The sequence below is a fragment of the Apaloderma vittatum genome, unplaced genomic scaffold (assembly GCF_000703405.1).
Source record: "Apaloderma vittatum isolate BGI_N311 unplaced genomic scaffold, ASM70340v1 scaffold10093, whole genome shotgun sequence".
NCBI lineage: Eukaryota > Metazoa > Chordata > Aves > Trogoniformes > Trogonidae > Apaloderma > Apaloderma vittatum.
This window is the reverse complement of record NW_009709797.1, coordinates 76,967-91,640: the sequence shown is the minus strand read 5'-3', so window position 1 is coordinate 91,640 and position 14,674 is coordinate 76,967. Positions and strand designations below refer to the sequence as shown.

Genomic DNA, 14,674 nt, shown 5'->3' with positions numbered 1-14,674 from the left:
ATTCCTGCTTGCTCTAAGTTGACTGAAAGTGCATATGTTTTCTGTGTGTATTTTGTGTGTGTATATGCATATGGTGTTTGTGTACTCTGTATATGTGCTGTAGTATAGTTTAGCATGAGACACCAAGAACTGCTGATAACTTTCAAAACCAGGAAAAATAAATCTAGAGGCTGGTTAAGACTTTTAGTAGGAAGGTAGCTTGGGATTCCTGACACTCGAGCACGTACTGTGTGCCCAGCGGAGGCCGGGCAGGGTCTGCGAGGCCTGGCAGTGCTCTCAGGGCCCTCGGGAGCTTTAAGACCTGTGTGAAAGTCATGTGACCTTGGAAGAACAACACAGCTGAAGAGTGGTAAAAATATATGAAATATTAATATACCCAAGAATAGCTGGTTAAACTGTTGTCTGCTTCCGTTAAGGTTCCACTCTGCTTTTCCCTCTCCCATTCCCTGTTTGGTTTGGCTTGTTTGTTTTCAGTGTATCCCTGAGATTTCCAAGTTAGCCTGAGGAGCTAAAACGCAGTGCTGTTTCCAGTGCTTATCTCATAAATGAGATGTTAAAAACATATGATTGGATCATTTAATATCGAATACCTTCTTTTTCAGATGTAAACTTTTGAACTTTATGTGGTGAGAAATGGATACCGTGATGTTTTTTTAGATAGTATGCACAGATCCTGATGTAATGCAAAAGAAAATAATTAGGAAGACTTCAGCTTGCTTTACAGCAGGCTGTGAGTAGTTTTGTATGCATTTTGTTGTTCATTCTTTGTTGTGCCTCTTCTCATCATTTGAAGCTGGTGCCACAGGCTTTTATTGTTCTGATATGCTATTTTCCCGTCGTTTTTTTATTTTTCCCCTGAATTTAACTGTCTCCTTCACCCAAGCCAATTTGCAAATATCTGCTAGATTCTTTTTTGCAAAGAGACAAGATGCAGGAAGAGAGTGGGGAGAACATCTAGAGTAAAATAGCATGAGACAGGAAGGCTCCTTGCAATCCTGACATTGACTATATGGTTGTCCCAAAGTCCATAACTTCCAGCTCTCCAACTAACAGTTCCTAGGCTTGATTCCTAGAAACAGTTAAATCTGCCTTGGCAGCTCTGTGAGCTGTGTGTTCCTTGTTCGAGCTGGCAGGAGGCAGTAGGGTCTCAAGAAGATCTAGGTGGAGAAGGGAGGAACAAGGTGAGTGTGCTAAGAGTGCTTTAAGCATGTTCATAGCAAGGAGAGAGGAAAAACAGGCAGTGGCATTCCACAGAGATGGCTTCTCCCAAGCACCTTTTTCATTTCCACACCTTGCACGCTTTCCATTTCCCAGGAGTACAGAATTCTCATCCCCGACCTGCTCTTCCTTTCTGCAGTGTGCTCGGGAGGTGTGCTGATGGGCAGGAAAGCAAACACAGGACATTTAAATGTAACCCTCGCAGAATTCCTTGCTTGGCCCTGTCTGCACCTCTTGCTTATGAAGACAGCTGTGTTTGGGAGGAAAGACAGATAATTTCCAGGCCGGTTTTCTCGTAGGAAAACTGTGCTTAAAACCAAGCAAAATGTGGACGGTTCACAGTGCTGCTTATAAGACACAATAAAAATTGTCTTTGTTTTACACAACTTTGTTCATTTCTCGTGAGATAAAGATGGTTCAATTGTAAGTACTGTTGTAGTCCATTTTCACAGTCTTTGATGAATTTTACTCAATGTTTCCTTAAACAGAATAAAGATGGAAAAAAAATAGTTTATACGTTACTTGTCAGTTTTGAAGCTTTTAAGTGCTTTTGGAAATAAACAGCATGTTCTTTTGCTGACAGGATTTGAAATCTAGCAATCAGCGAGATGAAATTGCCGCAGCACGTGCCTCCCTGAAGGAAAATTCCTCTCTGCTACATTCAATATGTTCGGCTTGTTTGGAACATTCAGATGTTGCATCCCTTACAGCTAGCAAGGATTCAATTTGCAATGAAATACAGAATGCTCTCGATGTAATTTCTAACGCGTCCCAAGGAGTTGGAAATAAAATGGGACGATCTACATCTCACCAAGCTGCGCTGGGAAGTGCCCTTGATGAGCTTGAGGTATGTAAGCCTGTGAGACTGCAACATTTTTTGAAAAATAGTTTATTTAATATTTTTTTTAAATTAACTATCACTATCATAAATGATGGACCTAGAGGTGTTAGAAATTGAAGCTCTTAGTCCTGATCTAAATAGTATCGTTCTTAATTGTTTCAATGGGAGGGATCACTTCCTTCAGAAGAGTCTGGAATTAAGTCTTCATATACGTTCAATATTTGGTTTCCAGCAGGGAAGGATTAGTTCCAAGTGTGTCACTAATGATGGAGACAGACACATCTGTGAACAAGTGGACAGAACCCATGAGATTAGTTTACAGATAGCAGTGATGATGAGATGATGATCACTTCTGCCTTGACTTCATTTGAATTAGTACAATGCAAGTTGGAAGCCTTTTACTCCAAAACTTGTCATTGACATATTTATGTAATTTATAATTGAAGGAATTGGAAACTTAATCATGTTTTCTGCTTTTCATTAAAGTGACACAACCAGTATGCTTTCACCAAGTGTGCATTTCTGCTTCCATTATTTAAGCAAATACTTGAAGAAAGTCAGTTCTTTTTCCATTCCTGCCTTGATCCTAAGCTTTTGTATGGAGCTTTCCCTTTTTCTTACAGGTGTTCTGGCTCCTACTAGTGTTATCTTGCATTGTCCTGCCAAAAATGCTAAAAGACCTCATGTGGCTGAGACTGCAGACCGTGCTTCTCATCTGGTGTAAGCTGATGTGGACCCCAACTGATAAAAGGAATGAAAGTTTCTAAATGCGTTTGCAAATATGGGTCTTTTTGCTTTAACTTCTCAGACTTACTAGATCTCAGCCTCGGAACTCCAATATTGTTGATGCATTTTCAGGAGAATTGGTATTATGACTGATGGAAATAGATTTTTGTCTAAAAATTTCAATGAAAGGTTGGAGAAATACATTAAAATATGTCAGAAATCTTGTAGAGGAAGCTTATTGATAAAAACAGACCTCTCAGTCATGCTCCAAGTTGACTCTGACAGGTTTTTCCCCCCAAAGAAACAGGCTACAATTGCATGTTACATGTTGTCCTTCATTGCTTTGCACACTAAGTTTTAAAATTATAGGTTCTAATCTCTGTTCTTAATAAATGGAAGAAAAAAGAAACATATAAAAGTCATACATGTTTTGTTACAATGACACTCTGAATGACAAATTATGTACTTTAAGTGAGAGCTGTTATTTACTTGTTTTTCTTACAAAATCTTTAAAAGAAATTTGGCAAAAGGATTACATTTTCTGACTGCAGATGAATTCATCTTGAGTGTATGTGAGCAGTGCCATTTTAGTTTTTGTGTTTTTTAAATGTAATTACATTCATTATTTTTTTTAAATTAATATTTGCAATAATCACAAATGAGGAAAATTTTCTTTTGGATTTAACCTGTTTTTATTCAGAAAGAAAAGAACATAGAAGTCTGACTGATGCAAAAAGCCATTTGTTTATGGAGTATTAAATACATTTTTACCTAGGTAACACAAACGGGAACTGAAACTGTGTGAGTTAAATGCTCTATAAATTATGCTTTATCTAACTTCTTCAAATGATTGTTGAAGTTTTCTTTCTTTACAGAAAGTTCTATTGGCTAAGGACCTAAAATAACCTTTGCTCTATCTTCTTGTTGCAAATACAGTTCCATGAAATAGATTGATGTAGTAAATAGTCTGTTGGGAACAAATCTCATTAAATGTTTATAGTGTGGAAATGTATCACGGAGCTTACTCAACAATCTAGTATCTAGATGTTTTGCAATGTCATTCTTCCTTTGCCAGTGCTGGCAGTGTGAAAGCTATTACAGATTTATAGGTGAGGAAACCACCAGGAAAATTAGAGCAGCTAACTCTTAAATCAGTAGAATCTGAAGAATTCCTCTTAAAGGCTCCTTTTAACTATGACATCATTCATACAAACACAAAATTGTAAGGTTACAAATTTAATTATGTGTTAAGATCTGTGTTATAAGAGCGTGGAGGTGCAGGTTATCTAACGCCTTTCACTCATCTTGCATCTTCTGAATGTAAAGAGATCCCTCCCCAAATGATGCCTGGCTCTCTGTCACTGTATCTTTTCAATATGTGGGTCATAATGACCATGGCTCATTAACATAGGAGATGTCAAAATATTGCAAATCAGTCCAAAATGTCAGGAAATATAACTGGGATTCTGGATACCCATGTTCCCTCTTTTTCACTGATCAGAAGACCAACAAGGGAGAGAAGAGGGATCTAATAACTCCTTTTAAATACTCACTTAGGCTAGGAACTCAGGTAGGTAACCATTGTTTAGGCCTGGTAAAGCAAAATCACTTGTTGAGTATCTGGTGTCTTCTGTTTGCTTGGAAATTGGATTGTCCTTTCTGTGAAGATGTATTGAACATAAATATTTGATGAAATCACTTGAAGAATTTAATCTGTGAGCAGATCTTAAGTCATGTTTTCCTGGTTATTACTGAGGTTTTTTTTATTTAGATATGAACTGTAGGAGCTTTTTTGCCAGTGCTATTTGTCCATCTTTGCGTGAACTTTCTACAAACTTCTGAAGGAGGACGTTTCTACTCCTATTTCATCTGAGATTTGAAGGTGGTCACTTTGATAAGTAAATGGCGCATGGGATGTAGCCTCCAGGTGTGCCTTGGGCTTCCACAAGCAATGAAGCCGTTTCTTTCTGTAGTAACACTGAGATTTTCTATTTGGCAGGTGTGGTTTGCATTATAATGGACATGGTATGTATAGCCTAGTGTTGAGGTTGCTCACCTGAGATGTAGGAGCGCAGTGGTTGTGTTGCTGCTCCAGTGACTAGTGACCAAGTGGCACAACTCCCGCAGGGGTGAGGTCCCACAAACACTTTGGTGTTATGGACTGTCACGCGAGTGAGATCTCTAACACAAAGAAAACGTCTCTTACACAGCAGAACTGGATGTCCTGACCTCTGGAAGCTGGCTGTGTCTTAGAATGCCTTCCCTTGCCATTCTTAGAATGTGAGATCTGACTGGCAGAGAAAACTTGGCTTTGTCTGCAAATGACCTGCAGGGAAAATGGACTCTGCCATGGTCAGAAGTATTTTAGATCCTTCAAGGGAAAAGGACTAGTTGCAAGTCTGGGAAGCATAAAGTCACTGTAGTTCATGTAGTTCATGCAAGTTAAAAATAAAACAGTGACTTAGTTGGGCTGACTTTTCTTACCTGTACTCCTAATGTTTTCCAGAATTTAATTATCATGGATCCTCTTGTAGTGAATGAAGAACAAATAAGGCCATCACTGGAGAAACGTCTGGAAGCTATTATCAGTGGAGCAGCTTTGCTGGCTGATTCTTCCTGCACGCGTGATTTTCATCGGGAACGCATCATTGCTGAATGCAATGCTATCCGCCAAGCTCTCCAAGACTTGCTTTCTGAGTACCTCAACAATGTAAGTAACCAGACATTTATCTTTTGTTTTAAAAATGTCTTTCTCAAAGTCTATTTTAGTGTATATTAGAATTTTACCTATAATTAGTGTAAATTAGAGTTTAACATATTTTTCAACATGTTCTTTAAAAGATTGAAAGGAATATTTTTTGCAAAAGCAAAGTACAGAACCCTGTCATGAGTGTGAATTTTATTGTATCATACAGTCTGTGGAAAAGGCTATATTACAGATACGGTGTACATATTTTTAGGTTATTTTATGCTTGTTGTGAACTGACACTACTGCAGAACAGACATAACCCTTCGTAGGCTAGCAACAAGCATTTCTTTGTAATGTCATTTCCTAGACTAGAGTTCTAAAATGTGAACTCTCTTCCTGCAGAATGCAACAATTTAAACAACAACTTGTTAAATCGGAAGTAATGGGTTAGTATCACTTTAACATAGGGTGTTCACACCACTGAATTTGATCTGTGTAAGAGCACAAAGTTATGGGTATAAAAAATACTTCTATTGATAAACTAGAAAGCTAGGACTGGTAGGTCAATCCAGCAGTTTGATTGTCTGGCATGCTTATATGCCAGTTCATCTGTGAATTTTGGAAAAGAAATGTATGATTGTGTTTTGAAAATAACTATTACATTTAAAGAATGGATTTGGCACTTCTTAGGTCTGTTAAATGATAAAACAGCGGAGTCTCGAATGTTATTAATGTAGGTATATGGTGTTAATATCATGCTTTTCCTCTGGAAACTTTTTCTGTAGACATACCATTCTCATCTAAAGATACTTCAAGATGATTCATCAAGCACGTTGCAAGAATAATTGTATGATACAGCTATTTGTTTCGTTTTCTGAAAAGCTGAAATTCCTTTCCATTCTGCAAATCATACTAGTTAATCCAGTCCAAAGCTGTTCTCATGAGACTTTCCATTGTCGTATCCTATTGCCAGTAGGATAATGAACTGTAGGAATGAAGATAATCTCTGCATATTGGATGTGGGGTTTTTTTCATTTCACAGATACTATACTTTTTGATATTTTCTCTTTATTTATTGGGGTGCAGGTGGAATTTATGGCTGATATATTTCATTTTCTGTGAATTCCAGTTGTTCTTTCAGTCTCTGTTGCAGATAAAGATGCTTTCATAATTTGCTCAAAATTTAGCTGCAATTTCTATTGAATTCAATACAATTCTTGAACCTCTCTGTTAGTGCTTTACACACGAGTTAACAATGTGAGATTTCTTTATCTCTGGTTAGCTTGAAGTGTCAGTCTTTGATACCATCTTGTTGCATATGTCTATTGCAATATCTGTTCTAGGCTGGACCAGTTTCACTTTTAAATGTCTGAAAGTTTAGTAAGGCAAGGCATCAACCTTTGATGGTTGGACTCAATGTTAAAGGACTTTTACAACCTAAATGATTCAACGATTTAGTGATTCTAACCTGTAGTAGCCAGAGCGTGTGGGAGGATGCAAATATGGTGTATAGAAGCCCATATTAATCAAAAAAATCACTGTGGGTTTGTTGGAAGAGCCCTTTATGGGAATTCTATGTCTTGCAGGAGGAAAACTACATGATTGTAAGTCAAATGGTCTTGAATTTTTGGGCTCTTGAAACAATATTGTGATTGTCTTCTATTTCAGAAATGGTCATGGTTTTAAGGTTACATAATGCAGACGAAGGGGAAGAGAGTATGCGATCCACCCAAGAAAATCAGCAAGCAGCTATTTAAATATTGAGTATGGCCATATTTAAATATGGCGAAAAGAGAGAGTATCATATAATTTGCTGCAGGACAGTGTCTTCACAAGGTGGCAAAGATGAGAAGGGAAGTAGAAATGAAAAAATACAAAAGATTCTAAGCTATAAGGTGTTATAGTAGGGTTAAATGACAGGAGTGAATTTAAAGTTTTTAGTTTCTTTTAGTGTTCTTGATCTCCTTATACAATTAATATGGATCTCAGTGGAAAAACTCTGAACAAGAATGGTTTATGGCTGTTACTGAGACTGAATTAAATAAGGTTTTCAATGAGATTATCAGGTGTCAGTTACTTTATTTCACAACTAACTCACTGAAGAATAGGTGATAGATCCAGGAGATTGTGCTGATTTATCACTGTCTTATGGGCTCTTCTATTAATAATTTCAGTAAGCCACGGCTGTGAATTGAACGAGCTATAAAAATTCTGCCAGCCATTTGTTAACACAGTACAATTCAAGGACTAGGTTGTGATTCCTTTCCTTGCCGTGGAACACTGTTGTGCTCCAGAAGCAATCACACTATCATCGTGCTACTTCATGTGAGTTTATGTGTATTCTCTCCTGGGGTATCATGTGCTAGAGCTTGTACCTGAGAGTGGAAAATTTTCCTCGCCCACTATCCACAAAAGGCCATGCTTTTGCTCCTGTCCTTGTCCTGTTGGTGTACATTCACAGGTTATAGCCTACCTTCTCTCATGTCGCTTCTTTTCAGTCACTCTCATGAGTTGTAGTAGCCAGTTGCTGGGCAGATTTTTTTCTGGATATGTGTCTGTAATTTCTTGCTAGCATGTTGGTTTGGTTGCTTAAGTAAACAAATGTACAGGAACTTATGATTTAGCCCTAACTATTTGAAGCAGTACAATGAATATAGCTTTTGTGGTTCCTGAATTAGTTTGGTTTTTTTTCTCAATTATTCAAAGTCTCTAATAAGCCGATGATATAATTTAGTCAGTGATAAAACTTAGACTTTTGACTGCAAACTGGGAGAGAGATCTTTTCAGCAAATACTGCCTTTATGCGAGCCGCTGCGTTTCACAAAGGCTGTATCACAGTGAAGGGATGCAATGGGAAGTTAAGCAAAATGTGCTCTGCACTAATAAAGATCCACACTGTCTCCAAGAATCGTTAAGTTTTTCTGCTCACAAAGTAATTCAGACATATGCTGTCCCATGGACAACTTACTGTCCACTAGGATTCCAAGGTCTTTCTCCATGAGGCTGCTTTCCAGCAGGACATCCCCTAATCTCCCAGACGCAGGACTCGACACTTGTCCTTACTGAATTCCATGAGGGCACAGCCTTCCTGTGTGTCAGCCATGACCCCCACTCCTCCTCATCAGTTTTGTATCATCAGTGAACTTGCTGAGGGCGCACTCTATCCCCTCATCTAGGTCATTGCTGAAGATACTGAACAAAACTGGACCCAGTACTGATCCTTGGGGAACACCACTGGCCACAGGCCTCCAACTTGACTCTGTGCTGTTGATCACAACCCTCTGAGCTATGTTGTTGAGCCAGTTAACTGTCCACCTCAGTCCAGTCATCTATCCCACATTTCTTGAGTTCTTCTACAGGGATGTTTTGAGAGACAGTATATAAAGCCTTACTGAAGTCAAGGTATATGACATCCACTGCTCTCCCTTCATCCACCCATTTGGTCACACCTTCGTAGAAGGATATCAGATTAGTTAAGTATGATTTGCCCTTGACAGATGCATGCTGACTACTCCTGATAAGCTTCTTTTCTTCAGTTTGGTTAGAGATGGCCTTCAGAATGAGCTGCTCCATCAGCTTTCCAGGGATGGAGGCGAGGCTGACTGGTCTGTAGTTGCCTGAGTCCTCCTTCTTGCCCTTTTTGAAGACTGGAGTGACAGTCTTCAGGCACCTCTCCCATTCTCCATCATTTTTCAAAAATACATTGTTAAAAATATATTGTTAAGGGGTATATTTGCATTTCAGGACATCAAATAACAGGAATTACTACTATGAATTTGGACAGCTTATCATGGCAGAATCTTACTATGGTATGTGAATAATAATGTGTCCATCGGAGCAATCATTTTGTTCTCGTAATAAGCACTTGTATTTTCCTAAATGACAAGTTCTTGTCTTGTTTCTGCTTATCCCTTAAAATGAAAAGTTATTGAATACACTGGAGTACAGCAATACTGACTCCATGTTTCTGGAGTTCTCTGTCATAACAGGGATATGCACTTATCTGGGTGATCAAAAGGGCTAATCAAGTTGTGACTGAGCGTGGGTTAAAGTGGCCATTGTGAGCAGCACTTAGGATGATTGCAGGCACTGCTTTCTCTGCCTTCATTAAATAAGGAGAGTATGTGTGAATAATTAATTGTGCACTGGGTTTAGATAAAGATTGCTGGCTCGATTGTTCAGACAAGGCTGAAAAAAGGCTGTTCAAGAAGGGTCACATAAACTGATGAAATGATAGCTGCTTTCCTTACTGCTTCTTACTTTCTCAACTTGTTCTGGATATTGGTTGAATGTGTGTGTGTGTAGCTATATATATACACACACACACACACAGAGTTATGCATGCCAGGCTGGTATGCTTTATGTCTTTTCTGATGAATTGTGGTTTCATTCTTTCTTGTTGCATATTTCAAAAACTTCTGCTTCTTAACCACTGTACTGAGTGTGGTACAGAGCAGAGCCAGGCCAGCCCTTCTACACCAGTCATGGCTTCAGTCTCTTAGTGAGGCATTTTAAGAAAATGCGAGGAGACTAATGACACATTTTATATTTAGGCCAGATCAGCAAGTGGACTGAAGTTGACCACATTGTACATATTTATATTACACATTCTGGGTTCCCAGAAGGTTCTCTGAAGCCTGTTGCTTCACCACAGTTTTGTGTTCTCAACTTCTGGATGAGAGGCACGTTTGAATTTGATGCATATTTGGATCTGAGCACATAAACTAAAATGTTGTTAGAGTGAGACTAGGAGCTAGGATTCCTGAAAGTGGGGGGACACCCAAGACAGGGAGCATGGCTTGTGCTGAGCCCTCTAAGGCAGAGATACACAGTGCAGAGCCTTCTGTAGCTGTGGACAAGGTCCGACTGTGGGAAAGATGATGTTGTGGATAGTTGGGGCTTGTGCAGTTCTGTCCAGATTTCAAACAGTAATCATTTGCCTACTGAAACCTGAGCGTTGGAAATGCAAAACCAGAAAAAGGATGGAAAACAAGGAACCTTTATTTATTGATGGCATTGTTCTAGGCCTTATCCTTTGTCTCAGCTCATAAATTTGAGTGCGATGGAGGGCTAACACCTCACTTTACTCCGGTAGTGAGTACTCTTCAACAGCAGCTTGAGGTCTGACCCGCTGTCTCTATGTAGCGACTGCCGGCGATTGATAACATTTTGTGCAGTATTTTATTGCCGTTCTTACTCTTTTAGTGGAAGGACGTATAGATACCTCAGGCATACAGAGAGTCCAAACTTGATGTTACTTGTGCTTTATAGTTTCCTGATGAAGACTTTTAATGCTTCCCTGGATAGAGGGGAGACACGACAGTTTGGTTTATCATCACAGTGGTGCAGTGCATCTTGCATTAAAGCTACTTAATCTTGCTCTGAGCAGTGGATTTTTCATTTCGGTGCTCAGGGGGAACATTTTTGGTAGTTCTGTAAATTGCAAGAACTCCTCTGAAAGAGTTGTTTCAGATCGAAGAAAATGTTTTGTTCAGCTTAAAAAGGGAGTTTCGTATTTTTAATTTAAAGAATAATCTGGTCATGTTTGTTAGATATTTGCATATTTGGGGCTATTTTCCCTTAATTATCCATGTGCTGTAGCTGCAGAAAAGTGGGTTACTGGTGGTTAATAGTATGTATATGAAAAGACTGATACTCCATAAACAAGAAAATAGGGCACAAAATGGTATCTCTTACCAGAGAAAATTCACATTGCATGAATCAAATAACTGAACTTAAAGCTCCAGACGCTTTTTCTATCTGCTACAATTCTTTGTGGTAAACCTTATGTTCTCCTTTCGTGTAAGGATTCACCTCATCTGTTTCTGTCAGACAGGCTTCAGAGAACATAGGTAATTTCAGAAAATGTAGTCTTTGCCACTTCTTAAGTTTCATTAATTTGGGACTAATTTGCATTTATGTTTTGGAGTGGGAGTATAGTGAGTGATCTTATGAATACTTTTAATAGTATGCTGAAATGTATTTGGAATGTATAATTTTCTTCATGAATACATTTTTAATGACTTGAAAACTTAAAGCTTCTTATCTCAGTACCTGCAAGCTACTCTTTGCTATTCTATAGAAAACTGCTAGGGTGATGTGTGTTAAAATTTTGTCGTAAGAGATCCACTTTCCAGTTACTAAAAGTAATATGACCAGTCCACAGATCTTATATTGATAGATGTATAAATACTTCTACTTTATCATCTTCACATTATTTGTCCTTTGTTGTTGTTGTTAATGGAGAGACTACTGTAAGGACATGACTAGTTCTGCCTAAGGCGTGTACATCTTTTTTCAGAGGTCCAAAACGTGGTTTGATTGTAGCTTCCACTGAAATTGTCTGTGTGGCTACGTGACATTGTGAATCTGTAAAACTGGTAATTCAGCTCGTTAATTAAAGACTCTAAGAGCTCTGACTGAGGAAATGCACTTTGGTGTACAACTTCACACCTTTATCTGTTTAGCTTGGCATCTCTAACTCCAAGCTTTAGCTTGGTGTCTCTAACTTTGATCATATAATGAGAAATATTCCAGTTATATCTGACACAGCTGAAGATTGCAACAACTGTTTGGAGTTATGTTAAATATAAATAAATGCTGCAAATTGCTGCCAGTAACACACAGGGAGCTAAGAACAGGGCACTGTTTGACTTGCCCTTCTTGGTTGCTTCTGCTTTCTTTCATTAATATACGTATTCTGTGTGATAGTTCTCTGGTTGAAGAACTAAGCCAGACTTGGGAGACTAGACTAACCAGGGAGTTTGAAGAAATGCTTTGTTGAAGTCTTCAAGAACAGAATAGCTGTTATTTATTCATGCAAGTGGTTGAACTGACTTCCTGAAATCCTTTTTTTTCTGTATTTCTATATAGAAACATGAACAGAGTTGTTATTCATGTCTTTTCATAAATAGAAAGGAATTAAATGTTCTTACTTTACTGTCGTTGCCATATTAAAACATTAAAAAACCCTACTGTTCCAGAGAAGTTTGGAAGTCAGGTATAGCAAAATGTAAACTATGAAAATTTCAATGTGTGATGTGTGGGAGGAAAGCGTCACTCAAGATTTTTCTATTCATTTTTTTTTAACGACATTATCAAGGATTATGTTTTCAGGAAAAAAAAAAAAGTTTTATTCCAGTAAAACTCATATGACCATATGGCATATTATACTGGCATTTATGCAGGAAAACATGTAGTTTTCATAATTCGGTTTTTCACACTGGCCAAGTACTTAATTCAGTTGACTTTGAACACTCCTATAGTGGGTCTTCTTATCTTCTTAAGTTTTATATGCAGTACGTGTAATTACAAATTATGTTTCTAAGTGTTAACTTTTGTCAGATATTTAGTTTTGTAGGAAAATTAGACATGAACTGATCAGGAAGGAGATTTTAAGTGTGCTTGAAAGACAAAAGTAGTTGTGAATTTCCCATATAGATTTACAGTTGAAAAATAAGCTGTAGTTAAATTTACTTGATTATAGATGTCTTGCAGAATTTGCAATAAACTGGGATCTATGCACGTGAGCTAGAGGCAGATGATGAAAGATTTTCTATTCTTAAGCCTCATTTTTCATTTAATGGTTCTGAGCCAAGCTATTTCAGGATTAATCGGATCTTAACTTAGGGCTTGCATTGAAGTAATGTGGCGTGATGAGGGACTCAGGGCTCTATAGAGGATGATTCAGTACAATAGTCAGTAATTTGTGTTTGGTATACCTGACAGGACTGGAAATATATTGGGGTGCTGAAGACTATTTTTTTTTCAGGGAACCTTCAATAAAGTAGCATTTTCTCTCTCCAAGTTGAAATAAATCCTTGGTTATGGTAATAAACAAACATTGCAAATAAATATCCAAGTATTTGTTAACTCAACATCTACCTAGCTGTTTAATTTACAAGATTATTTTGTTTACAGTTTATGGAAAAGGTTTGTCATCACATTAGGTTTTTCTTGACCAGTTTCCTATTTTGGGGAGGATGTCAAAGACCGAATATTTGTTAGTATGCAATTTCTAGGAACACCACTGAAGTCTGGTATTTCAGAATGCAATTATCTTGGTTTATATCCTCTATATAGGACAGGTGATTTTTGTTATCCAAATACATGATTTCTAAATTGTATTCTGTTTCTGATTAAAAGGTATTTATTTCTTATTTAATTAACAATTCTTATTAAAAAGATCAGTCATTGATAGATCAGGGAACTCTTAATAGACTATTGATAATGCCAACAAACGAAGACCAACTCCAAATTTTTAATGAAATAATTATTTTTTCTAAACAAATCCAAAACACCTTAAATTCTTCTCTTAAAAACTCCCTTGATTGTAAGTATGGAATCTGCAATACCCTACATCCACACCCAAGGGTGCCCGGCTGTAGCTGACGGTGCTTTGAGCAGTGGGTTGGACTGGACGGTCTTCAGACGTCCCTGCTGACTTCCATAGGTGGAGTCAGCGATTCTCAACATTTGCAGAAATGCCAAAGCCTGTGCGACTTCCTGGATGTCCCTGCCAGCTTCTTTTAATATCAAGTAAATTCCCTTATCTACTAATAAAAGATAAAAAGGTACACTTTTAATAAGGGCAGGACAAGAAATTATATGGAGTAAAGTAGTAACCAGAGAGTTTTTTCATTTGAATAATCTCTGGCAATCTTGAGGTAGTGAAAGGGAGAATAGGATCTGTGCTAGTTAATCCTCTCTATAAATCAAAGATTAGAATGATACCTTGAATTCCTTGTAGAAATCATTTGGGAAATGGTTGGTTAAAGGCTCTTCCTGTGAATTACATCAGCTGGAGTGCTGAGGTCCACTGCGTGGCTAAAAAAATGCTTTTTCTTTTAGTTACTCAGATTGAAGATACTTGTATGCCAGCAACCTGTAAGATGCTGCAGTTCTTCATTTATAGAACCATAAGTGACTGCTCTTTTGTAGAAATGGGGATGTCTGCATAGCTCTCAACTGGCTTTTCAATTTAATTCCTTGCCTAGCTTCAGTTGTTTGGTTTTTTTTTATAAGTGAACAATGGAATTTTAGGTGAAATAGCTTATGAGAACTTTTGATGAAATTAATAGTGTATTATAAAACTATTGCACAAAAAATTCTAATGATTTGTCTTTTTACTCTTCAGCCAGATCTTAAAACAGTGATTTAAAAGTGATTGGGAACCTGAGAATCTAAATCCATATTCCACA

The 14,674-nt window shown here is 37.7% G+C and overlaps 1 protein-coding gene across 1 annotated transcript in view; it reads left to right on the top strand.

Moving 5' to 3' along the window:
* The window catches only part of LOC104272152 (catenin alpha-3-like), a 75,521-nt gene extending 69,957 nt beyond the window's left edge, over positions 1 to 5,564 (top strand). The window contains exons 6-7 of the mRNA XM_009867066.1: positions 1,802 to 2,065; positions 5,292 to 5,564. Of these exons, the coding sequence (XP_009865368.1) occupies positions 1,802 to 2,065; positions 5,292 to 5,564 (537 nt within the window). The remainder of the gene's footprint in view (positions 1 to 1,801; positions 2,066 to 5,291) is intronic.
* The last annotated feature ends 9,110 nt before the right edge of the window (positions 5,565 to 14,674 follow it).